The sequence below is a fragment of the Schizophyllum commune genome (assembly GCF_000143185.2).
Source record: "Schizophyllum commune H4-8 unplaced genomic scaffold SCHCOscaffold_5, whole genome shotgun sequence".
Classification (NCBI taxonomy): Eukaryota; Fungi; Basidiomycota; class Agaricomycetes; order Agaricales; family Schizophyllaceae; genus Schizophyllum; species Schizophyllum commune.
Window position 1 is genome coordinate 2396146 of NW_026089542.1, and position 23544 is coordinate 2419689.

General features: G+C 57.1%; 12 protein-coding genes across 12 annotated transcripts; 7 read left to right on the forward strand and 5 right to left on the reverse strand.

Annotated features, from left to right (window-relative positions):
- The first annotated feature begins 7 nt into the window (after positions 1 to 7).
- On the forward strand, positions 8 to 529 carry SCHCODRAFT_02266393 (uncharacterized protein). Its single transcript, XM_050342228.1, has one exon. It carries the CDS (start codon positions 147 to 149, stop codon positions 483 to 485), a length of 339 nt encoding a protein of 112 aa, XP_050200646.1. The 5' UTR covers positions 8 to 146; the 3' UTR covers positions 486 to 529.
- Positions 530 to 572: 43 nt separating this feature from the next.
- On the reverse strand, positions 573 to 2471 carry SCHCODRAFT_02730943 (uncharacterized protein; the record flags this gene model as incomplete). The annotated part of the gene is made up of 6 exons (XM_003038099.3): positions 1982 to 2471; positions 1910 to 1935; positions 1668 to 1858; positions 1341 to 1620; positions 1176 to 1229; positions 573 to 1126 (listed from the first exon to the last, which is right to left on the reverse strand). Exons 1-6 carry the CDS (start codon positions 2050 to 2052, stop codon positions 573 to 575), a joined length of 1176 nt encoding a protein of 391 aa, XP_003038145.1. The 5' UTR covers positions 2053 to 2471.
- A 298-nt stretch (positions 2472 to 2769) lies between these two features.
- On the reverse strand, positions 2770 to 4946 carry SCHCODRAFT_02623428 (uncharacterized protein). Its single transcript, XM_050345176.1, has 10 exons — positions 4738 to 4946; positions 4651 to 4688; positions 4379 to 4596; positions 3999 to 4329; positions 3895 to 3948; positions 3409 to 3839; positions 3345 to 3357; positions 3143 to 3292; positions 2985 to 3086; positions 2770 to 2915 (listed from the first exon to the last, which is right to left on the reverse strand). The coding sequence occupies exons 1-10, from the start codon at positions 4773 to 4775 to the stop codon at positions 2899 to 2901; spliced, it is 1392 nt and encodes a 463-aa protein (XP_050200647.1). The 5' UTR covers positions 4776 to 4946; the 3' UTR covers positions 2770 to 2898.
- A 694-nt stretch (positions 4947 to 5640) lies between these two features.
- SCHCODRAFT_01166241 (uncharacterized protein) lies at positions 5641 to 7031 on the reverse strand (the record flags this gene model as incomplete). Its single annotated transcript, XM_003038100.2, has 4 exons — positions 5641 to 6155; positions 6308 to 6638; positions 6721 to 6862; positions 6976 to 7031. The coding sequence occupies 4 exons, from the start codon at positions 7029 to 7031 to the stop codon at positions 5641 to 5643; spliced, it is 1044 nt and encodes a 347-aa protein (XP_003038146.2).
- Positions 7032 to 7524: 493 nt separating this feature from the next.
- SCHCODRAFT_02623433 (uncharacterized protein) lies at positions 7525 to 8027 on the reverse strand. Its single transcript, XM_050345177.1, has 4 exons — positions 7962 to 8027; positions 7877 to 7909; positions 7736 to 7815; positions 7525 to 7681 (listed from the first exon to the last, which is right to left on the reverse strand). Exons 1-4 carry the CDS (start codon positions 7980 to 7982, stop codon positions 7660 to 7662), a joined length of 156 nt encoding a protein of 51 aa, XP_050200648.1. The 5' UTR covers positions 7983 to 8027; the 3' UTR covers positions 7525 to 7659.
- A 66-nt stretch (positions 8028 to 8093) lies between these two features.
- On the forward strand, positions 8094 to 9633 carry SCHCODRAFT_02623439 (Mov34-domain-containing protein). The gene is made up of 7 exons (XM_003036736.2): positions 8094 to 8225; positions 8418 to 8675; positions 8745 to 8891; positions 8942 to 9033; positions 9086 to 9177; positions 9238 to 9390; positions 9445 to 9633. The coding sequence occupies exons 1-7, from the start codon at positions 8152 to 8154 to the stop codon at positions 9523 to 9525; spliced, it is 897 nt and encodes a 298-aa protein (XP_003036782.1). The 5' UTR covers positions 8094 to 8151; the 3' UTR covers positions 9526 to 9633.
- A 710-nt stretch (positions 9634 to 10343) lies between these two features.
- Positions 10344 to 12035, forward strand: SCHCODRAFT_02623441 (uncharacterized protein). The gene has a single exon (XM_003036737.2). It carries the CDS (start codon positions 10570 to 10572, stop codon positions 11356 to 11358), a length of 789 nt encoding a protein of 262 aa, XP_003036783.1. The 5' UTR covers positions 10344 to 10569; the 3' UTR covers positions 11359 to 12035.
- A 321-nt stretch (positions 12036 to 12356) lies between these two features.
- SCHCODRAFT_02623446 (NAD(P)-binding protein) lies at positions 12357 to 14533 on the forward strand. Its single transcript, XM_003036738.2, has 6 exons — positions 12357 to 12690; positions 12832 to 13192; positions 13254 to 13437; positions 13485 to 13654; positions 13711 to 13994; positions 14045 to 14533. Exons 1-6 carry the CDS (start codon positions 12559 to 12561, stop codon positions 14411 to 14413), a joined length of 1500 nt encoding a protein of 499 aa, XP_003036784.2. The 5' UTR covers positions 12357 to 12558; the 3' UTR covers positions 14414 to 14533.
- A 220-nt stretch (positions 14534 to 14753) lies between these two features.
- Positions 14754 to 16234, forward strand: SCHCODRAFT_02667076 (uncharacterized protein; the record flags this gene model as incomplete). Its single annotated transcript, XM_003036739.2, has 3 exons — positions 14754 to 15087; positions 15138 to 15368; positions 15423 to 16234. The coding sequence occupies 3 exons, from the start codon at positions 14754 to 14756 to the stop codon at positions 16232 to 16234; spliced, it is 1377 nt and encodes a 458-aa protein (XP_003036785.2).
- A 556-nt stretch (positions 16235 to 16790) lies between these two features.
- On the forward strand, positions 16791 to 18160 carry SCHCODRAFT_02623449 (alpha/beta-hydrolase). Its single transcript, XM_050345178.1, has one exon. It carries the CDS (start codon positions 16993 to 16995, stop codon positions 17986 to 17988), a length of 996 nt encoding a protein of 331 aa, XP_050200649.1. The 5' UTR covers positions 16791 to 16992; the 3' UTR covers positions 17989 to 18160.
- A 164-nt stretch (positions 18161 to 18324) lies between these two features.
- Positions 18325 to 20323, reverse strand: SCHCODRAFT_02700578 (uncharacterized protein; the record flags this gene model as incomplete). The annotated part of the gene is made up of 4 exons (XM_003038102.2): positions 18325 to 18763; positions 18813 to 19543; positions 19596 to 20163; positions 20220 to 20323. 4 exons carry the CDS (start codon positions 20321 to 20323, stop codon positions 18325 to 18327), a joined length of 1842 nt encoding a protein of 613 aa, XP_003038148.2.
- Positions 20324 to 21020: 697 nt separating this feature from the next.
- Positions 21021 to 23177, forward strand: SCHCODRAFT_02623454 (uncharacterized protein). The gene is made up of 10 exons (XM_003036740.3): positions 21021 to 21138; positions 21188 to 21213; positions 21262 to 21485; positions 21539 to 21872; positions 21925 to 21978; positions 22036 to 22547; positions 22601 to 22613; positions 22672 to 22821; positions 22879 to 22980; positions 23033 to 23177. Exons 1-10 carry the CDS (start codon positions 21086 to 21088, stop codon positions 23056 to 23058), a joined length of 1494 nt encoding a protein of 497 aa, XP_003036786.1. The 5' UTR covers positions 21021 to 21085; the 3' UTR covers positions 23059 to 23177.
- Positions 23178 to 23544: the final 367 nt, after the last annotated feature.

Sequence of the window (23544 nt, forward strand, 5' to 3'; positions counted from 1 at the left end):
CTTTAAGCCATCTGGTAGATACGACGCGCAAAGCGAGCGCAAAGGCCTTGACGTAAAGGCAATCATTCAAAGCGCAACCCTGCAAACAGGTCGATACCCAATCAAAGGTGGAAGTTCGCTACAAACTCACGTTAGCGAGCGCAAAGATGTGCAGGAGTGGGAACTTTACGAGAGGCAAATATGCATTTTCTCTTTTTGTACGAAGCGCATTTCGGGCCCTCTGGGCAGACGTGCCCATAGATACAGTCGTTGCCCATGTTGCAGTGTTTATCTGCAAGCGTGATACTCTCAAGATACTCCGCTGCTTCTGGACCAATAAACACACCTTTCGCGATATGTATGCAAGGGCAATTCATGCGATATTCCTTCAGAACCCTCTCCCTGTCCTCTTCGGTCACGTAGTATTCGTGACTATGCCTGCACGAACCCTTGCGCGTGCAATAACCGCGCGCGACAAAATAAATGCAGGGTATAGGAGAGTCTAATGCAGGGTGAATCAGTATCAGTGGTTCACGACAAGCTAGTGGGCCAGTAACGCACGTGCAAAATACGACTACGAGCACAGTTACAGGTTAGCGGGGGAGCAAGTGGTAGTCTGTGGATGTGTCTACCTTCTTTGGATCGAACGTGTGCATCGCAATACCACTCTGCAGTAGTAACTGGCTCAATGAGCTGTCGCTTGCCGAGCGGCCGAGCCTGATAGAATTTGTTGCCGGAGACGAAGTAGATGGCTGGGAAGCCACCTTCACCTCGACCTCGGGCTCGGGCTCGAGTTCCAATGACTCGTCAGGCTGTAAGAAGTTGGCCTCCCAGCGTGAGTGTGTGCTAGGGTTCGAAGGCCCCGCATGTGGGGCCGGACTTCCTGGGGAAACAGCTTCGTCTGATGAGAAGCTCAAAGTGTTGTTAGAGTCGTGGGCGAGAGCAGTCGAAGGGTCCGTGCTGAGCTTGACTGCTCTCGGTGGAATCTTGTCAGGTCTGAAAAGGCCTGGCACGGTGTATTCAGCAAGGCCGAGCTTGCTAATTTCGTTGGCCATGTCCCTGTATCCGCGAAGCAGATAAATCTTGTCCTTGTATCCGTCGGTGATCAGAGTGCGGAGAATAGCACCATATCCATTATCATGGCATCCTGTAGACTGCGTCATGCGCAAAGCTGCAACGCGGACCGGTCCACACACCTCCGAAATACACGCGAAGGGTTGTGGGCATGGGAACGTAGTCATCCAAGAGGGCTGAAATCCGTCAAGTTGCGCATCGGCAAACCGCGTAGATGGCTAAGCACCTTTGATTTTGTCGTCTGCCGCATCTTTGGTCCCTCCGACGTCGATCATCATGTTACGGACGCTGGATGAGGTGAACCCTCGAGTAATGTTTGACGTTCGCGAAGTCAGCGATGTCGGCCCTATTGTAGGCCGAGGCGAGGCCGTTCAGGTTGAGAAACCCGAACATCCAGATACGTAGTCGTGGTCCGACTACTGCATCTCCTAGGGTTTCCTTGAGATGCGAGGTTATTGCGTCGCTCAATCGTCGCGCAGCATCTAACCCGCCCTGCTCCCCTCGAGAAACGAGGTTCTGATCAAAAAGTATCCCATCGCCGTCGAGAAAGACAACGACCCGGGGATCCTGCGTTCATGTCAGCACGCATTCCGTTACAAAGGAGTCGAAAGTACCGATCTGTCGGGTAGGGATATGTCACCGAGTGACTTGCGACGTCTTTCCAGGACGGAAAATTCTGCGTACTGCTGGCTGTTGCTGCTCCTTAGTTTTTCGTACGCGTGCCTGAGCGAGTCGCGTTCGACCTTGAGGTTGTCGATTTCCTTGTCGCGATCGCCAATCGACTCCCTGAGTTGGCTGTATCCAGCTAGAGCACTGCTATTTACATCTGCAGGCGGACGCATGCTACATCACACACCTCTCAGCGGTGCGACGAGTTGCTCACTGTGCGGACGATGAGCTCGGTAAGAAAACATCGCAGGGCACGCACAATGGATCGGATGAGGAGTCGGGAATGGGCATGACGGTCGAGGGCGCCAACTCGATCGGTCGCCGTCCCATGTCAGAGATGGTTCCCAACGTTGTCTGGTCTTGAGAGGTGCAGCCCGATGGCGGCTCTCGTCAAGTGTCCCGGGTGGGAAGCGAAGCACGCCTGACCGGCGCTTGCCATGATGCGGTCTCCTTAGCGGCAAGGCTCTGATCCTGCTCAAATGACCTTGTACATTCCCAGCCGCCTGCAATACACTAATCTCCAATTTGCGCAAAGGTTGACGGCAGTGTCGGCAGTCGCCCTTCCGACGCCTCGGACTATCGATATGCTGTATCCGCTTTTCCTATAACATGCTTCGTAAGGCGAGAAACAGCCATTGTTCGTATAGCGCCTTCTGACGAAGGCGCGAGGACGGGCCGCATATAGCGATTGATTCTATGATCCTCCCTCAGCGACGGAAAATCGCTCGGCGAGCAAACTCGTCGGAAATGATAGCCATACGCACCTGCACGGAAGATTAATCAGCCATGCTGGTACGATTTACAAGCCGGGCCTTCTGCTCAAGCATATGCATACATACAACGGTCCCCCCAACCACGGCGTCCTTCTTGGAATACCCACTGGTCAGCGATTCTCTTGAGCGCTCACAAGGATCTCTCAAAAACAAGTGACAGGGCACTGACCTCTTCGTTTCCTCCCGTATCCTGATTACGTCTGGAGGAGACACGTCGTAGACGTGACTATATTTGCATAGTTCAAAGTTGCATCGCCCAAGCAAAATCAGGCTTCGGCAGGGCAGTCAAGTGCGTGACAGATGTTGCATTCTTGATAACGCCCGTAATAATAAAAGTACATGTGCGGGAAGGGGCGAAGGTGGATAGCGTGGCGTTGGTAGAGTTCGACGCTTCACGAGCGTCTCACTTGTGCATATCGGCTATTGAAGGTAGTATCAGCATTGAGGAAGCTGAGTCGGCGAGAGAAGTGCACATTGAGCGATACGTACCTCCGCGAAATTTGCATTTTCCATTCTTATATTTGACGCAGGTGGGACCATCCGGACAAGTGTGCCCATAGATGCACCTTTTTCCCCAAGGGCACTGCTTACCTGAGCGCGCGGAGACCGTCAATTGGACGAAAATACGCATTCAAGGAGGGACCCACCCTCCACGGCATGTTCGCAAGCCATTCTCTGCGTCTCCTCGCGGATCCTAGCCTCGTCTTCGGAGGAGACGACGTAGTCGTGACTGTACTTGCACTTCTTGAGCAGACATTGCTTCTGCAGGATGAAAGTGCGGCATGGTGGGGGATCATCTGGGGTCGTTTCGGGTGAGCGATATCTCAGAAGTACGGCGCAGTGACGAACTCGTCCAGAAAGGCTATGGGGATGATGAGTACGTGAGCAACGAAGGAGCGGTACATTTACATACCTTCTTGGGATTCAGCTTAAGAGCCTTCGATGGAGTAGGCGGTGTGTTACTGGACGAGGGGGTTTGCGGAACATTGGGGAAGGTCGCGAAGCCGCCCTCGACGAGATCAGGACGGCCCGATAAAACAGCAGGCGACGAAGGAAGTGGTACATTGTCCGCGCCTGCACCATAATTGTAACTATAGAACTCAGGCAAACCGGAGGCAGGCATTGTTGCCGAAGGGAAGAAGTTCTGGTGCGCCGGCTGGGGGCTTCGCCATATGCTCTCGATCTTGGAGGCTCTAAAAAGATCGGGTACGGTGAAGTCAGGCAGACCGAGCATAGCGATTTCCTTGGCCATATCGGAGTAACCGCGCAGCAGCACCAGTTTATCGCCGTAGCCATCGGTGATGAGGGACCGCAACGTGTGCGCGTAGCCGTTGTCGTGACAGCCTAACAGCCGGAATGATATCAGCAGGACGTCGAAGACGAGAAACGCATCACGCACCCGCGAAGTAGACCCTTGCCGTGCTGGGCATGCGGGCCTCGTCCTCCAGGAGCGCTGCACCAAAGGTAAATGAACAGCAGTGGAAAAAATCGCCATTCACGCACCTCTCAGCTTGGCGTCGGCAGCTTCCTTAGTATTCCCAACATCCACCATGATGAAGCGCTCGCTGGACTTGTTGAAGCCCAGAACAAAGTCGTCGAACTCCTTGAAGCCAATTAAGCCAATATTGTTGAAGGTCTCGGCGAGACCACGCTTGTTGAAGAAAACGTAAACCCAGATTTGATACGCCGCGTCGCCCTGCGTTTCCTTCAGGTGCGAAGCGATAGACAATCGCAGACGCTGGGCAGCGTTGTGGCCGCCGTCCTGTCCTCTGACGATGAGGTCATCGTCGAATATAGCACCGTCGCCGTCAACCAGAACGACAATACGGTGACCCTGCATCCAGATTATCGCAAGTTACGAGTTGGCTAAGACGCCGACGCACCTTCGCCTGGAGCAAGCCATCCGCGACCGCTTGGCTGTCTTCAAGCTCCTTCCTAATCGCTTCCGCAACACGGACGGCGTCGTCTCTCTCTTTCTCGGCAGCGACTTGTCGGGCGCTCGTCGATTCGTATGCATTCTTGTACAGGGCCAACTCGCTTTGCAGGGCCCTAATTTCTTCGTCGCGGGACGAAATCAAACCGCTAAGTCTATCGAACTCGCCTGGTGCAGGATATCAGCAAGAGTCATGCGGCAGCGCAGAGCCACGTAACTCACTTCTCAGCGGCGAGAGCAGCGGCGAAACCAGCTCGTCACTGCGAAGTATCAGCGGGCGTGGCGCTCGGGCATGAACGGAAGACGTACAAGGCATCAGCCGCTGACGCGGGAGGACTGTTGGCCATGGGGGCTGCAAGGAGGTCCTGTGGCGAGCTCTGAGCAGCGTCAGTCGATTCAGAGCCAACCGCCTCATGCAGGCATCCGCCAAGTGCTGCAACCTCGAGTCAGCAGCAAGGCTGGCCTAAGCTCGGCGCCTGCCTGCACTAAGACGCGCTACCGCCACTGAAGAAAGGTACACGGTCACAGCCGCACCAGCTGCGATGAACACGCACTAAGAGTTGACGCAAGCAGACACGAACCCCGGAAAGGGAGTAAGAATCGGTCTGGGCCCGCAGAGATTTCAGTAACATTGGCACCCGCATTTATTTGAGGCGGAGGTGGGGATGGAAATTGGGTAGCGTAATATGGACGACCAGCTCTTACTAGATGCGATCACCTTACTACTTATGCTTATCGCCTACGACAGCTCAGCGTCAGCATTCAGCAAGATCATGGGAACCACCGACTACTGCGCACCTCCACCAAACTTGCAACGCCCATTCTTGTAGAATTCGCAAGCGCGCCCCTTTGGACAAGCGTGTCCGTAGATGCAATCATCTCCCCAGCTACAAGGGCCTGTTGGTGGACAAGGTCCGTCAGTCGCGCCGACCGCGCGGAAGCATTCGACGTACTCCACTTGCAGGGTATATTCTTCGCGTCCTTCTGCATCCTCGTCCAATCTTCGTGAGATATCTCGTAGTCATGACTGAAGGTGCAGTCTTCGTCATGCGCGCAATAGTCCAGCAGGTAGAAACTGAGGCAAGGTCGAGGGTTATCTGCCAGTGGGCGCGCTAGGCTCAGCAAAGGAACGAGGTATACTCGACGCGACGTACTGGAGTAGACGGGCTACAATGATTTCGTCAGCCTCTGGAGAATAGCGCCGCAAGAATATCAGTCTACCTTGTTAGGATCAAGCTTGAGAGGCTGCTGTCCCGCAGAAGGTTTGGTCTGCGTCGTTGGAGACGGATTACTGAAAGGTCGAGTTCCCAAGTTGGCGAGGCCCGGCGGAGGACCAGTGACAGGACGCTGCCTGTCTGGCGACTGCCGCGTCTGGGTCTCGGCTAGCAGGCGTCTCAAGTCAGTTTGGGGCGACTGTAAGGCGTGCGAGCTTGTACCCGACACGGGAGTGCCATCTGGCTTGAAGCCGAAGTCGGGTTGGGATATGTTGGTCGACGAACTAGGGGAAGAGATGACGTGGGGTGTGGTTGTCGCCTGTCTGGAAGCAAAGCTATGTGGGTTGACGATCTTGGAGGTCCTGAATAGGTCGGGTACGGCGAAGTCGTGGAGATTGAGCTTGTTGATCTCCGAGGCCATGTCCGAGTATCCGCGAAGTAGGACGAGTTTGTCGCGGAAACCCTCCGTGATGAGAGTACGCAGAGTATTGGCATAGCCGTTATCGTGGCAGCCTGAGGAATGATTAGATTGGTTGCACCTCGTGAGTGACTGTGCATACCAGCAAAGTATACTCTCACGGTGTTAGACAAGCGAGTCTCGTCTTCAAGAAGTACTTGAGCTCATCTATCAGTTTCATTGACCAAACAGAGCCGGACATTCGCACCCCTCAGCTTCGCATCAGCTGCCTCCTTCGTATTCCCGACATCGAGCATAGTAAACCGCTCTGTAGACTGGTTGAATCCCAGCACAAACTCGTCAAGTTCCTTGTTGCCGATGATACCCATGCGGCTCAGAGTGTCCGCAAGACCACGCTTATTGAAGAAGATGTGGACCCATATCTGGTAAGCAGCGTCTCCCAGTGTGTCCTTCAAGTGCCGGACAATAGACGCCTGCAGGCGCTGGGCCGCCTTGTGCCCGCCGGCCTGGCCTTCGAGGATGTAGCTGTCATTGAATATGGCGCCGTCGCCGTCGAGCAGAACCGTGACGCGGTGTCCCTACGCAAATTTTGAGTTGGTGTGCTAGAGGGTGAGAAGTGATGGTCCTGACCTTCATCTGGTGCGTATCGCCATGAACAACGGCCTTCTCTAGCTCTTCCTCCGCGCGTTCCGCTCGAAGGGACGCTTGGTCTCTTTGCCTTTCCGCTTCCTCCTTGCCCTTCCGAGTGTCGGTCAGCTTGGCGTTCGTGTATTCATATGCATTTTTGTAGAGGTCGAGGTCACTCTTCAGCGTTTTATTCTCTTGATTGAGGGAGGCGATTGACCCATTGAGGACGTCAAATTCGGCTGGGGGCTGTTACTAGATAAACAAGACCATTTACGCGGCGATACGCACCCCTCAGAGGCGCGATAATCTCTCCGCTGTGATGTATCAGGGTATACGCCCTCCATCGTGTGGAAAGGACGCACAATCTGTCATTATATGGTGGGGGGTCATTTGCAGTCATAGTTGTCAAAGGCTTGTCGACGGCGAGCTACGAAAGTAGGCCCGCGTACTCCTGCTCATGCACGTACTTGAGGGATGACGCGGCCTCGCGTCCGAAGCAAGGCAAACTCGGCGCCTACTCAACTCCATCAGTCACTGTGCAAGTGACCAGGTCACAGCCGCTTTGAGCGCGCCGCCGCCAATGCACACCGTCTGAAGAGAGTACATCAGTACACAGTTTGATCCACTGATTGAGGCGGGAAGATGATCATATCTGGCCTTGTCAAATCTTCACGTCGACGTACGAGTAGTGACCTAAACCAGCCTCATGCGGAAGCACAGCGGTTACAGGTACCAAAGTCCCAGGGACTTGTCGATGCAGGGTACCAACGGTACCACCACGACGTATGTAATCATGGAGAAAGGAGAGGTGGAAGTACGCACGATTGGAGGCTTGCGTGCGTATGTCCCAGGGCTTGCAGGTTCGGCCAGAAGACTTGCGGGGACACGAGATATTATAGAGCGGTGCGCGGTATATTCAATTAGGCGTATGCTATGATACAAGGGGCACAAGACGAGTGGTGGTGGACGGCATTACGCCAGAGGGCTGATGAGCCTAAGGAAAGCGCGTGTCAGCGAAAGCAACTGACAACGACAACGCAGGACGTACTTGATGAGCGACGGCTGCGGGTTGCTCCTCGTGAAGCCAATGTAGATGACCGCCGGTACCCAGCCGTAGTGGAGAATGGTCTGAAAAAGCGCGCCCAAAGTCAGCTACCGCACGCGTCCGTTATGCTGCGCGACCACATACGCGTCCAATCTCAATGAACTTGGCAATGCGCTCCTGCTCAGCGTGTCAGCTTCATCCCAATCCCCTCCCCGACCTAACTACGCACCTTGGTATCTTCAGACGGCATATTTTCGTTGGTTGGAGGGGGACGCGGTCGTGGTGGTTTGGGATGAAGGGGTCCGGATCGGGCGGTGCCACGTGCGCACTTTTTTCAATCAAGGGTGCACTTTCCTTTTCGCGACCAGCCTTGTACCCAAGTCTTTGTTCTCCTTCCCCACGCAAAATCAGGTCGAACAATGTCGTTGGGACCCCCGACGTCGGCAATTACGCTCCAGCCAGCAGCGCATGGCAGCGCCCCACAAGCCATTTCGTGCGTCCATCGCGCTTTCCCGCGTACGACCCTACTGATCGAGCGCCTTCCATCCATGCTTCAACACATCATACTGCCCGACATGTGCACCCTCTCTCGTGGTTCACATTCCCTTACAATATCTCATCCCCCGCCCATTCCCACTACTGGCTACCTCTCCCCCTCTTCATGATCGGACATCTGAACATGTAGGCGCGCGCCAACGAAAGTGACGATCCACCCCGTCGCCCTCTTTTCCATCCTTGACCACTACCTGCGTCGAAATGATACGCAAGAGCGCGTTATTGGTACCCTTCTTGGGACGCGTAACGAGACCGAGATCGAAGTCCGGTCTTCGTTCGCGGTACTGCACAGCGAAACAGACGAGCAGGTCGCCGTCGACATGGAGTACCACCGCGCCGTATACGATCTGCACCACAAGGTCAACCCGAAGGAGGTCATTGTCGGATGGTCAGTACTCCCCCTCGCTCGCCCTTCAACTGCATTTCCGTCATCGTAGATCTAATCGCGTCCTGATAGGTACTCCACGGGCTCGAACCTGAATACCTACTCCGCTCTCATCCAAAACTTCTACATGCAAGAGACTGTACCGCATCAGGCGATACATGTCGCGCTCAACACTGGCGTCGAACCCGGCCAGGAAGCGGGTGTCAAGGCGTTCGTCAGGTCAGTGAAGTTGTCTTACACCTTCGCCTCAGATATCTCATACCCTATAGCTCCCCCGTCGGTGTCAACCCTCGTCCAGAGAACTGCGTTTTCGCACCTATACCCGTTGAACTGCGCTTCCAGGATGCGGAAAGAAGCGGACGTGCGTTCGAACCCGCGCAGCCACCCGGTACAATCTAATCATCAGCCTCCAGTTGATCTCCTCTCGAAAACCGCCGCCGAGCCGTCGTCGACCTCACCACAGCCGCTCACCGACCTTCAGGTCTTGGAGGAGACTCTGACTCAGGTGAGAATATTTGTAGCTGTCGAATCCCATCGCCGACTCATCGGGTCTCTTTTATCGCAGGTCATGACCATGCTCGACCGCGTTCTCGCCTACGTGCGCGCGGTGCTCGCGGGCGAGCGCCAGGGCGACCCAGCAGTCGGTCGGTACCTCATGGACACCCTCGGCGCGAGCACGGAAGACCTCGAAAAGGGCGGTTTCCAGGCCAGCCTCCAGGTGCGCTCTTTTTGTCGACAAAAATATCCAGCATTTTTGCTCACATCCTTACAGGACACCCTCATGCTCACCTACCTCGCCAACCTCGTCCGCTCGCAAGCGGAGGTCTCCGCGCGGTTGGCTTTGGCACCATAGTGAAGTTGTTGTATACCTAGTCGATGTATCACTAGCGGGAATGCAATCCCACACACGGGAAGTGGCCAGAGCTTTGCTCTGGGCCGGCACGCATCTGCAGCGATTTGTAGAGATGGGCGGGCAGGCTGCAGGCGATATCATCGTCCCCAAGTCATCCGTGCTCTATCGCTGTCCGACGGCCTCCGCGCGGGAGAGGGTTTCACCGGGTAGGCTGCCTCGCGGTTGGCACACCTCCTCTGAGCATATGCGAGGAAAAAGCACCCTCCGCCTACGCCGGGAGCAGAGGTTTTCATTGCGAGGGCAATGCGGCCTTGAGCTTGTTCACAGAAGGAGGGCTTGCCTTCACATGAAGCTTCACGAAGGCGACGGACATAGCTCGCAAATGAAGCTCTGGACTTGGGCATAGCTACAGGCAGCATGCGCCCTGCCGGCAACGCTATCTTCCCACGATTGCAGAGAGCACATTGCTTTCGATGCGGACTCACAATACGCGACGTTCCCTGCATCTTCCTTTCCGTCATAACGCGGGGGATCGCATCGCGATAAAAGGGAGAGCTGGGGTAGTTATGGACCTCGACGGATATGAACGGACCAGGTACAGACTGGAATGAACCGGGCATCTAGTACGTACAACTGTGACGATCAGGCAAGAACACGTTAGGCGCCCAGGGCCGTCGTCTTTGAGCTCTTTTGGGCGTGAAAGGCGGCGGGGAGAGGCTCGTTTGTGCACCTGCATGGCTGGACAAGGCTGGAAAGATCAGGACGCCGGGACTCGGAGAATGGTCACAAAGGTCACGCGGTAGCCACCGAGGCGTGACCGGTAACAACCTCTTTGACCCGAACCCCCATCGACCGGCGCTTTTTAGTTTTCATAACCCGGCCACCACTTGTCCCCCGCCATGCCAGATATCGACTGCTAACACGTTGCGCTGCCGCACGCAGTCCTGTAGGGCGTCTCTTCGCTGCCCATCGCGTCCAGACTCTCTGTCCTACAACCACACCCAGCACCGATTGCAATCGCCTCACCCGTAAAAACCTCCCGCAATGTCTCCTCGCCCTATCCTCAAACCCTCCGCGTCCTGCGTCACCGCCGCCGCCCGGGGCGTCCACTTCCCGCCCTCCCCGCGGCTCACGCGCACCTTCTCCGCTCTGCCATCCTGCGACTACGACCGCTCGCCGATCGTTGTATGCCCCAACACGTGTGCTCTCCCCGAGCGCGGTGGGCGCACCTACACGGATGACGAGCCCGCGCCGTGCTCCCCCACCCGCCGCTCCCGATCGTCGCGGGAACGACTGGACTCCGGGGAAGTGCACCCCCGAGCGCTGGCCCCGGCGAGCGCGGCCCCGGCGTCCCCCGCCTGCCCATCCTATCCCTCGCTCCCCCCTCTCGTCCCCGACTTCTCCTCCGAGTCCGACGAGAGCGACGGCTTCATGAGCCCCCCTCCAGAGTCCCAGCCGCAGCCGGTGGGCGTGTATAGCGCGTCTACGTCCACCATCGACCTCCTGCCCTCAGCACTCGCATTCCTCCCACACGCTCCCAAGCACGCTGTCGAGCACACCGAGCCGCAGCCGATCCCAGCACGTCCGTCGCGCCCGCGCCGCGTTCGTCGGGAATCGCCGCAAGCGCGCCCAATGCGCCGCAGTAGCATGTATGGCGAAGAGGAGGAAGATGGCGAGTACGACGACGATAACGAGACTGTGGTCTCCTACTCACCGTCACAACGCCGCGCGGTGCCTCGCAGGAAAAAGTCGAATCGGTCGTCAGAAGCGCTCTGTAGCTCCATGTCGAGCTTCAGTATATCACCGACCGAGGACTGCCTTGGAGGCTTCTAGGCGGAGACGAGATGGTGGCTGGCCTGGCACGCTAGACGCTAGACAAAAGTATAGAGGAAGGCCGTACCCGGAGAGGAGACCGTCCCGCTGTGGAGGATCCATCTACGCCCTCGCCCCCCACCATCATCGCACCCGCCCTGCACTGCAATCTGTTCTGCAATCTGGCTACGTACCCAACATCAAAGATACTCTAATATTCTACCGTCGTCGCATGTGCTAAAGACTCTGCCAGCCGGTGTTCTTGCAATGCCGGCTTGCTGTCCGCTATCCGCATGCTTGCTACACCACTTTGACTCTGCTTTTTACCTATGCTGCACGTCTCTATCCCACCGCATACGCATAGGATACCTGGTTACCGCTGTCGCCTGGCCCTGCGATGTCGGTATTCATATTTATTCTTCTTCGTTCACGGGTGTGCGTCCGTGCGTCGTACTTACCGCTACACGTCGTACTCACACCCGTCGTACCGTTGCGCCTGTACTTCGTCACGACCTCGCCAATGATGACCTCGCTACGCTTGACGACTGCTTTCCTTTCGCTCTTACTCTTAGCCTTATGTGCCGGCTCTGTTGCTTGCGTACATACCCTCTCTAGTAACAGAGAATAGGTTCGTAATGGATCCGTCATTCTGTAACTAGAGGAAGCCCCCGCTTCGCCGGATGCATACCTTGCTTGCACCTCGCGCGTGAGTCTGAATCCTGCTATCGTTGGCAGAGCTCGTCGTGTTGTGCCGCACAGGACTTGTGGACGAAGGTGTCTGCACGTTTACCGATGTTGTCTTCGGAACGTGCTACGCACATGGGGTCATTTTTGATGGGGTCAATAAGACACGGGAAAGACCTTACAAGCAAGGTGACAGAGACCACTATCACGAATTGAAAACTTCTGCTCTTTTTTTTTGCAGTCAGCCACCCGCGACACGTGCAGGGGGTCTGTTTGTGGGTCCAGCGTCGGGGTTCGCCCCGATGTCCGAAAGAGGCAAGTTGAAGTTGGTTGGTGCTCCCTCTGATGACCGCGTGCCCTCGACGCTTTCCGCTCCTCATAGCCTGCCGCAGGCCGGGTGATCGCCCTCTGCACGCGCCATCAGCATCACCCACTTGTGTTGCCGACCCAGTTTGAGGGTGCTATCGAGGAATCGATTCCGCCTCTTATCTCGCCGACAGAGCCGCTCAGCCAACGAGAAGGCCTCGATTGGGAGTCATGCGGAGGAAACTGTTCAAGCCTCACCAGACGCCGTACTCTTCTCCTCCTCCCATCTCGCCTGAGGACATGACTCTTGCTAAGGACGTCCCGGTTACGCTCGCGGTCATCGGCTGCGGCCAGCGTGGCAACGTAAGTAGACAGCCCATCCTTCTGGCTCTTGCACATATGCAGCATCAGTATCGCTCCATCTTCCTCGCCTGGTCTGCACGGATATTCGACAAATCTGAGTGCGAGAGCGCCACGGATTGCTAACTGACGTGCCTCCTCCAGGCCTACTCCGCGTATGCTCTGGCTTCTCCTGGCCGCGCCAAGGTGGTCGCTTGCGCAGAGCCCCGCCCCAAGACGCGCGCTGAATTCTCTGCTCGCCACGCGATAGACGCGACGCTGGTGTTCGACTCTTGGCAAGCCTTACGTCGCGCCTCGGAAGAGACGCTTCGCACCGTGGGCAAGCGCCTCGCGGACGCCGTGCTGGTCACCGTCCAGGACCACATGCATGAGAAGGTGGTACGCGCATTTGCGGCGCTCGGCTACAATATTCTGTGCGAGAAGCCGATGGCCACGACGGTCGGAGACTGCTTGCGGATGGAGGATGCGGTGGCGCGGCAGAATATCATCTTTGGGATGGGACATGGTGGGTGGCATAGCTCCGCGTTGATGGGGGACCCTGAAGGAGCGCTGACGCGTCACCGTAGTCATGCGCTATTCTCCGTACAGTCAAGAAATCACCAAGATCGTTCGCTCGGGAGAGCTTGGTCGGCTAGTCAATATCGTGCAAGTCGAGCCGGTGGGCTACTTCCACTTCGCACACAGCTATGTGCGCGGGAACTGGGGTCGCGAGGCAGAATGCGCCTTCGCGCTCTTGACGAAGTGCTGCCAGTAAGTGGTTGTTGGTGACATCCGCCAAATCGGCTAACCGAATGCAGCGACATTGACATTCTGTGCCACTGGATGGCTCCGGCAAAGCCTGTTCGCGTGTCGTCCTTCGGCTCGCTATACCACTTCAGGAGGGAACAGAAGCCACCTGCGGCGGGCGACGCTACGAAGTGCCTCAGCTGCCCTGCTGAGAAGGACTGCGCCTATAGCGCTAAGAAGAGTACGTCTGCTTGTTGTAAATTCTGGAGAATACTCATGGCTAACGATAATCCCTAGTTTACTACGATGCCATCAAGCGCGGCCACACAGCTTGGCCTGTAGAGGTCTTGACAGATGGCACGCCAACGGTCGAAGGCGTCAAGGAGACGCTTGACAACACGTCATACGGCAGCTGCGTATACGAGCTGCCCAACGACGTCTGCGACAACCAGGTCGTGAATATCATGTTCGACAACGACACGACCGTGTCGTTCACCATGGTAGCCTTTACGGAGGCAATTTGCGACCGCCAGCTCCGCATGCACTTCACGCACGGAGAGATCATCGGGGACATGACCAAGGTATGCTCCAGCGCGACGGAACATACGATTAGCTCATTATTCCTCCCCAGTTCACCGTCACCGATTTCCGCAAGACCGAAAAGCGCACACGGTCTGTCCATCCCAAGTCCGAAGGCGGAGGCCATGGCGGCGGCGACACCGGCCTCGCGCGCACTTTCGTCGAGGCCGTGCGCACAGGCGATCAGCGCGTCCTGGGCACCGACATCAAGGAGGTGACGAAGAGTCACGTTACCGTGTTCGCTGCCGAGCAGAGTCGGCTTATGGGCGGTCAAGTGGTCCTGGTGGAGGAATTTGAGAAAAAGGCGAGGGAGGAGGCGCTGAAGTCGGGGAAAATTGAGGATGTGTTTTCTACGGAAGGGAAGGAGGAGGGTATACCCCGCCATGGTATGGCGAAGGTGCACGTTGAGGTGACTGTGTAGACTAGTTTTTCTTGCTCCATATATGGATTTTATTGTATGTTGTATACCATGAGTGCCGTTCATCTTGGAATCGGAACCCTCTTACACAAAGGCTTCGTATCGTGTACGGCACAGGCAGCGCTGGCTTCATTAAACCTGACCGAGACTGTTCGTCTTCTCCTTCAAAGGTCGTGTTATTCTGATGGTATCTTATCTGTTCTATGTCGCCAGAAAGGAATCGAACGCCTCATAACTTACGACCAGCCTGAGCCTCAGAGTCGGACCAGCCATTGTGGGCCGCACGTGCCAGTTCGACTTGGTGGAGCGACAACGTGACGCGATCAGCCTCCGACGCTTTTTGATGCGCCTCCTCCCCCGCCTCATCAAGCGCCTGAGCAAAAACCCACCCAGCCTCAGCCCCGAGCGCGACGCACTCCAAGCCAAGTTCACGAAGACCTCAAAATCTCTCTACAAACCCCTCCCCCCACGCTTTAGCGTCGACCCCGCCCACCATGCCGTCTCGCCCATGCTCGCCGACTACAGCCCCTTCACGCACAAGAGCGACTTCGTGCGGCATAAGCGGCTGCCGCCGGTACCTAGGCTGAGTAGGAGGAGGAACATCAAACGGGACACGAGCGTGGATCCCCCGCGCGAGATGACGCGCGAAGAGCGCGACTGGTTTGCAAGCCCGTATTGTGCGTATTTGCGTCGCCCAAATATTATGTATACTGACGAACGCTCTCAGTACGCATGCTGGCTAGCCCCCTCCGAAAATGCGCTGTGACGGGGCGATACATGCCCTCGGACTTCCTCATACGCTTGCTCCCCATGAAGCTCCCTGCGTCGCGCGCTAGTCACATCCGCGCGATCATTGTCCCCGACGGGCTGCAGCATCCCAAATTCGAGAGCAAGCGGCGCGGGAAGGCGGGGTATATAACTTGCTGGGCGGAGGTGCTTGCTCAGGCACCGCAACGAGGTATGTCGTCCAGCACTTAGTGGATGGGGAACGTGAGGCTAAAGTGATATGCAGGTACTGCTGGAAAGATCATGCATGGCGGCGGGATGGTATCCCCAGTCCTGCTCGAGCAGACGCTGCACCTGTTGCGCGTGCGCGTTCTCCAGGAACTCGAAGTGCTGCGACTGGCGCTGGAGCGAGAGCATCCCAAACGCCGAGAGGGCTGCACGTCGCCGATCGTGCGTCGCCTCACACGCGCAGAGCTTGCTTGCATCCGCGAGTCGGACACGATACCACATACGGACGCCATCGCCGTCCTCATGTGCCCTCCCGTCAATCGGAATCCTTCAACTTGTACTCGACCGGAAGGCGACATGTCTGCCTCGCCGCCAAGCGCACCTGATGTAACGACTAAACCGCCGCGACCACCCCCACCGCATTCTACTTTGCATTCTGTTGCTCCCATTGAGCCTACTCTCGAAGGCGTCGAGCCACACGCACCGCATCTTATTCCGCTATACCACTCCCTAGCATTGTTTCCTCACCCTGCTCACCGACGAAAGCTACACGAACTTCTCTCCGCAATCATCGCTCATGAGCGAACCATTCGATCGCCCACGGATGCCTCACCTGTCGAAGTTGATTCAAAGCAGCGCAAGGCCTCGCACGCGTATCTCGTCACGTCAAACGCGGAAACCGTCTCCCGAGGGGTTGATGTGGCGGCCTTAGGTATCGCGCTGTGGAGATTGCGCATGCTCAGTGGTGGGGGATGGAACTTTGGAGGACAAAACACAGCGGACGCTGATGAGAAGATGTTGAAGGGGCGGGACGGGCGGACGGATACACGAGAATTGGAAGGCAGTCGCTGGTGTAGGACGAAGTGGTGAACCTGCATCTTCTAATTTATCGTGAGCATAGCACTTCTACTTATCCCACATCCACATCTCAAGGACAAGCGGCAGCATGAAAGAGTTTCAACAACGAGGAAGATGAATGCATCTGCCAAGGGATCTGCCTTATCGCGAGTCCCTCGTATATTGCCCGCCATTGTCTTACTGTATGCGGCTATTTGCACGCGTTGTTCTCGAGATTTGCTTCCGCGAGCTTCCGGCGGGGTCGTCATCAGGAATTGATTCCGAAGCGTGCCTCGTCCCGAACGACGGTGTCAGTTTTGCTGGTTTCGATGTTCGCAGTCAGCTGCAGGCTCTCTCGCATCCCAGGATGGTCTCAGTCGCACGCCATCACATGTCGCGGCTTCCCAATACAGTCCCCCATGTCAGGCTACCTAGGCCAGGTCCGGCCTGCGCTGAATATGGCACTGGTTCGACATGCTGCGGGGAGATTTCCGGGACGCCACTCGCGTCGTATACCAAGCCCCGAGCATCGGAGTATCCGCAAAAAATTAGAGGGAGCTTCGACGCTTGCTGACCTCTGTTCTGCAGGTACGCGGGGCCCCGGACTTGGCCTCCTCGTGACGTAGGCGGGATCAGGCCGGCGCGTGTCTGCTAATTGGAGCACAATGAGACCGTCCGAGCCTCGTCCTTAGCTTTGATGTCGATCACCGGTGACCGGTTGGCTGGCAATAAAGGCGTCGCATCAGCCTGTGCGCGCTTCTCTTCTCACCTTGAACACCTTCGCTCACACCATGTTCCGCGTCGAGGACAAGCGTCTCGCGCTCCCAGACGGCAGGACGCTCGCGTACGCCGACGCCGGTAACACATCCTCCTCCACCGTCGTCCTCTTCCTCCACGACGCCTTTGCAGTCGGAGATGCCTCAAAGGCGCCCGCAGCACTCATTGAACACCATACCCACTTCGTCGCGCCCTCCCTTCCCGGTTGGGGCCATACCTCACCAGTCCCGCGCGCCACCGACTATGCCGCCACCCTCGCGCGCGACATGCACGCGCTCATCACCCACCTGCACCCAGACACCCCCAATCTGCGCATCATCATCTGCGGCCATGGCCACGGCAGCATCCCCGCGCAGATCCTGTACGGCGCGCCCGAGGCAGAGTTCCCCCTCTGCGCCGCCATCGCGCGCCTCGTCCTCGTGTCGCCTCTCGCGCCCCCGCACGGCTACCGTGAGTACGCACAGCACCTTTCGCGTGGGCAGTACCTCCTCTTCGGGCCACCCTCCAGGCTGCTGCCCTGGATACCCGCGCGCATCGCGCAGCTCACATACGCCCCGCGCCTGCGCGACCCTCCCCGTTGCGAGGCGCTCGTGCGCAGCTACCTCGTCGATGCCGCGCTCGCGAGCGACGAGCACAGCGTGTTCGAGCGCTGGTGCGAGAAACAGGAGGTGCGCGACGGGCAGCTCGAGCGCGATCTCGCCGCGAACGCCGCGCGCAGCGTCGCCCGCACCTGGCGCGGCTTCCGGGACATGTCCGCGATATACCACAGCGGGTGGGGCGGGTATGCTCCGGACGGCGGCACCCAAGCCAAGTGCGGCGTCATCATCGTCGCCGCAGCCACGGACGAGTGGGTGCCATGCCAGCACGCTGAATGGCTGGCGAAGAAGATCGAGGCCGCGTCGCTCATCACGCTGAATGGCAGTCACCTGTCGGTGCTGTTCCACATGAACGATGTCTGGAACGAGATCTTGCGCGACGAGCTCATGCTATCAGAAACTACGCACGAGTAAGTCCTCGATTCGGGCACTGGTTGTTCGGTCGATACCCTTGGGACTTGAGGATATCTATACGGTGCACGGATACTAATTCAAAGCTACTATCAGCCAATGCTGGCATAACACACATGTATTTGTAGATATACAAAACGAGAATGGTTAATGACAAGTCGAGGTTAAGGAGAAAGAGATCGCGACGCAGTCAGAAACAAATCGTGAGGTATATCATGTCGAGGGAGGAAGATGAGTATATGAAAATGGGAAGCACATCGATGAACAGGATGACAAAACGGTGAATGAAAACGGGACATGAACGATGAAGAGGCGATGCGATGCGCGATATGGAAGAAGCTAGTCCTGAAGTTCGAGCTCGCGACGAATGATCTCGCGCACCTCACGCAGCCCGCCGGTCTCCATCTTCACCCTCTTCGGGCTGCGCGTGACAAGCTCCGTCGCGCTGTCGACCTTCCCCGGACTCGGCGGGACCCGAGGACGCTTCGAGGGACTGGCGTCGACCGCAGCGGGGGCGAACCCGGCGGGCGTACTGCTGTTCCCCGACGACACCGTAGCGGGCATCTCGAGCCATTCCTCGCCCGCGATGTTCAGCGGCTTCAGGAAGAACGGGCACAGGCTCGTGAGCATCTCCAACGACTCATTCGCTTCGGCGAGGGAGATCGGCACGGGGGAGGACTTGATCACCGCCTGCGCGACTTCGGAGGTCGGCCGCGTCCGGCGCTTGCGCGCGGTCGGCGTCGCGTTGCTGCTGCTCGCAGCAGGCGTGGAGAAGAACCTATATATGGTCAGTACGCTCGGTCTCACAAGGAAAGAGGTTAGCTCACATCCACACGCTCTGCGCAACGCCACTAAGCCGACCAAGGAGGCAGCGTCGGCGCATCTCTTCCTGGCCCATCTTGAGCATGAGGTCGCGCGACATCTTGCTTCCTGGGACTTCTTTCATCGGGGTTTTCGTAGGTGTGCTCGTAACGGATTTCTGACGAATCCGGTCGTAAAGTGCCTGTCGGCGTGCGGTAGTTGGTGTCTGCGGAACCGTCGATGCATCAGCACCGCGCTGACGCGTAGGCGTAGACGGTCTCGACGGTTCCAACGCGTCGTCGAAAGACGACACAGAGGACCTAGGGGTTCTCGCAGGCGTGAGGATGGCGTCTTCGCCAATAGGGTGTCGGTGTCGCGGGGTTTGGGGCATAGAGGAGCCCTTCGTGGGTGAGTTGGGGAACGTTATCGTATTCCGGGCTTTCGTAGGAGAGCTCGGGAAGGTGATGGTATTCTTGGACTTAGTAGGTGAGATAGAGGGGAAAGTCATCGTGCGGTTCGCAGTCGGGGTCTTCATCGGAGAAATAGGGAAAGGTATAGCGAAGTCGCGCATCGCTCGTTTGGAGGGAGACTTGGAAGGTGACGTTGGGGAGGAAGGAGGCTCGGGCTGCGGGAACTTGCCCGACTTGGGCGAAGCTGAAGCCAGTAACTTAGTGAGGTTCGACATCTTGGAGGTGGTGTCCAGCGAAGGGAGATCCGCTACGGGCACCTTGGGTATGGGGACTTGGCCGTCGTGAAGCTATCAGGGTAGGTCAGTAACTATCGGATGTCTGGTTGGTAAAGCAACTTACCTCGACCCAGCGGTCGAGCTTTTGGCGAAATTCCTTCCGCCTGCTTTCGGCGGCGCTCGTCCAACGCGCCACCGCAGCCATTCCGCCACCCATATCCTTGTCGATGTCCATCTCGACTTCGATCCCTACACCATATGCGGGAACGCGTTTGCCATCCACCCTGTGAGTGGCAGGGCTCACGACAATACCCATCGCGCCTCGAGTCCAGTCCTTGGCCTTAGAGGGCGAGGCCGAGGGGGAAGACGACTCCAAGAAGGGATTCTCATCCTCGTCGTCTTCCTTCGGCGCCTTCTTCATATCCCACTCCCATAGCCAGCAGAGCCGCTTGAGGTCGTCCACATTGAACCGGGTGGTCATGCCCGTGTACGTGTTGAGCGAGAAGTGATTCAAGACGTTGCGGACAACGCCGGTGTCCGAAGAGGGGGAAACGGCGCAAGTGGCTAGGGCATGGGAGAGCGCGTGCAGTAGGCTATTCTGGATGGTATAGAGGCGCGAGAGGTGGTCGGGCAGCGGCTTCGCCTCAGTCTTCCCGCCTTTACGCGACCGAGTCGCGGGTGGTGTAGGCGGGCTGCGGGGATGCTCGAGTGAGCAAATGATCAATGTGGGATATGTGCCGACACGTACGAGATCCTGAGTTTCTTGGGAGTCGCCGTGTTGTCGTCGGAAGAGTCGGATAGGCAACGCTTCTTCCTAGGAGAGACCTGGAGAGAGGTGTAGAGATCTGCCATGACTAGAGTCGGTTAGTTGACGCGTCTAGCACGCGACAACAGTGGCGACAACGACGGAGGGAACGGCGACGACGACGACGAAACGAACAACGCCCAAACGAGACTTGAACATTCGGCACACCGGTCCGCGTCACCCGGCGTGGGAATTTGCTGTCGTGCGGCCTGTCCCCGGTCTCCATGTCCACCGCTCTTTGCCTCCTTCCATCTCCCTGACAGAGACTGGTAGGCGATCTCACACTGTCACTTCTAGCTCTTCGTTGAAATAGCACAAATGACTATCCTATGCACTTTGCGCCCTCGGCATCCGCCATCTGCCATGGTCTTGACCTAACTAATTCATGCCGACCTGCTGTTTGCCACGACCCTCGACTGCGGTATTGCGCCGCGTGCGCCACACGTCGTGTTCCCCTCCACCCAGAGGGAAGCGAAAATATTTGTCTGACTCTTGGTGAACCAATTGCAGCACATTGTTCGGCCAACGTTCGACGTGAAGCCCGCTAATGCAAGGTCTGTTTTCTCAGTAGCATCGCTTATACTCACATAGCCAGACCTGGGAATCGTCCGCTTTCTTATTGTGAATGTGGCTGTGGCCTTCTGCATTCAACGAGGCCCGCACATGTTCACGTGCATGTGCTGTGCCTTCTCTAGACTCGAGGGTCACTGCACCTTGCATACCAACTTGCATGAGGCTTATTGCTTAAAGACATAGCGACAGCGCCAGTACCGCCCGGAAATCGCAACCTCGCACACAAAACACTAACAATGGCCGAGAATATCGCACAATCCTTCGAAGCGCTGGCTTCGTCCCAGAACTTGTGCGCCGCCGCGCCACATATCCCGGCGCCTATGCTCACCTCCTCGCAGTGAGAAGTTGATATCAGCTCTGAAAGGTACGTCAGCCGCTACTACTGTCAGGATTGACCTAACACGTGTTCTAGATGAGTTTGATAAGTCGAACAAAGCCGTCGTCACCCGCGACGATGAGATTGAGAAATTACGGGGCGAGTTCGATCTGTACAAGAATGCGTATAAGGCTGTGGACGCGCAGCTAGTGATCATGCGACGAGAGAAGGAGGAGGCTCAACTTTTGGCTGAGCAGGCACAGCTGTCGGTTAAGCAGGCCGAACGAGAGCTTGAGGAACTCAAGGAGTCCCAGGGCAAGGTTCGTCACTACAAGCATGTCAATTTGTACGAATCTCACTGATACCATCGAAGGGGCGTCGTGTCTTCGTCCTCCTGGATGGAGATGGAGCGATCTTCGTCAATGAGCTGATCAGTAGAGGACAAGAGGGCGGCCATGCGGCAGCCCAACGCCTTCTCAAGTCCATCACCGAGCATCTTCAAGCTACGCTGGGCTCTGGCACGTACCAAGTCTGGGTTTACATATTTTTCAACAAGCGCGGGCTCACTGAGACCTTCGGCCGAGCGGGCCTCAGTACCGTCAAGGCGAAGTTCGATGAGTTCGTCCTCGGATTTAACCAGTCCGCTGAGCGCTTCATGATGCTGGATGTTGGTAAGACCAAGGAAGCCGCTGACGCTAAGATCAGAGGTGAGTCCCGTGATCACGCCGTCGACTTCGTGAGGCTAATCAGCGCTTCCAGTCCTTCTCGAAGACGAAATACGCATGCCGCATACAGTTAGGATCTATTTCGCAGGTAAGGCAGCGTGCATCCGCTATGTCGCATGAGGCTGAACAGTGCGCTCCCTCCAAGGCTGCCACGATAATGGCTATGTTAATACCCTGCGCTCGGTCATCACGGCTGGGTTCAAGGAAAAGCTGGTCCTCCTTCGTGGCTATTCCGACATGGCTGCAGGCATTACCGAGCTTGACCTCCCCGACTACACCATTCCCGAATTGTTCAGGCCGTCGAAGATCACTATCCCTTCGCGGAAGTCGATCTCGCAGCAGCCGACGGAGGATCTACCAGCGGCTGCCGTCAAGGTCGCCACCCCCGAACATGAAGCTAGCACCCCGGCCGTAGTGAACGGCGCTACGCCGGCGAGCACGCCAGCGGCGCGCGCCCCCTCCCCTGAGACTGCCACCAATCGTCCCGTGGCTGCTGTCAAGGCGGCAGGCGCGAGCTATTCCACCGCTCTTCTGCAGCAGCGACGAGGGTCCATCCCCAGGACCGCGTCCCCTGAGCGTGAGGAGCACAATTCAGACCGCAGCGCTTCTCCAACATGGAATCCTACTATCCAGAAGAAGAAGCTCAATCATAATGTCGTGAGTCCAGACCTGCGCATGCACCTCAAGGTCCCTCTGACACATTCCCGCAGCCCCTCTCGAAGAGTGCGCGCGCGTCCCCCCTGTGCTCGCCGAGTGTTTACCGTCCACTGATTGATTCCAGACAAGCCCCCGCCGTGCACCTTGTTCTACCTGGCCGAGTGCAAGTTCGGCGATGAGTGCAAGTACGGTCATCACTACGAATTGACGCCAGATGATCTGGAGGAGATCAGGCGAAACGCGAAGAAGGGCCCATGCCCCAGCGTCAACAAAGGTACGCGCCCCGCCCATAACGCAAGGCGCCGTAATTGACATTCAACCTACTGCCCAGACCTGGAATGCCCCTGGGGCGACGACTGCTGCTACGGACACGTGTGCCCTGGAGGTCCCACTTGCTATTTCTACAAGACGAGGTCGTGCAAGTTTATAGGAGGTACGCAGCGCCCTCAGACGCCCTGCACACATGGAATGACGCGTGCTCCCAGCCAACATGCACAAGGCCCAGAAGTAATCACGCCTGTTACGGTAATGTTCAATGTACTTTAACACGTTATGCGCTTGTTTCCAATAAGTTGCCACCTGTACGTTGCTGTACGCGTTCGGCGGAAGACGGTCTCCATGCATGGCTCTCACGGCGCCTCGAGGTCGCAGACGACCGTCCAGTGCCCGCCATTGTTCGGCAGCACACCCCAGGTGGCCCGTTGAGGGCCTGTTCGACTCAGAGTGGGCCATTCACACCTGAGGTTGCCGGTGAGAGTTGGAAGCACAGCGGTGACAGCCCACGATCTCAGGATCGCCGCGCATAGATGAAGCAGCTGATGGCTACAGAATGCTTGATGTTCTATCGGTCGAGGGCACCGCCTGCGAGATTAAGAGACAGCTCAGGGCTCTGGTTCGGCTCACACTCTGTTGTCCGCGCCTAAGGTTGGAGATGTTACGGACTAAATTACGGGGCTTTCCATTTGAATGCACGGGCCTGCCGGACTAGCAGCGGGAG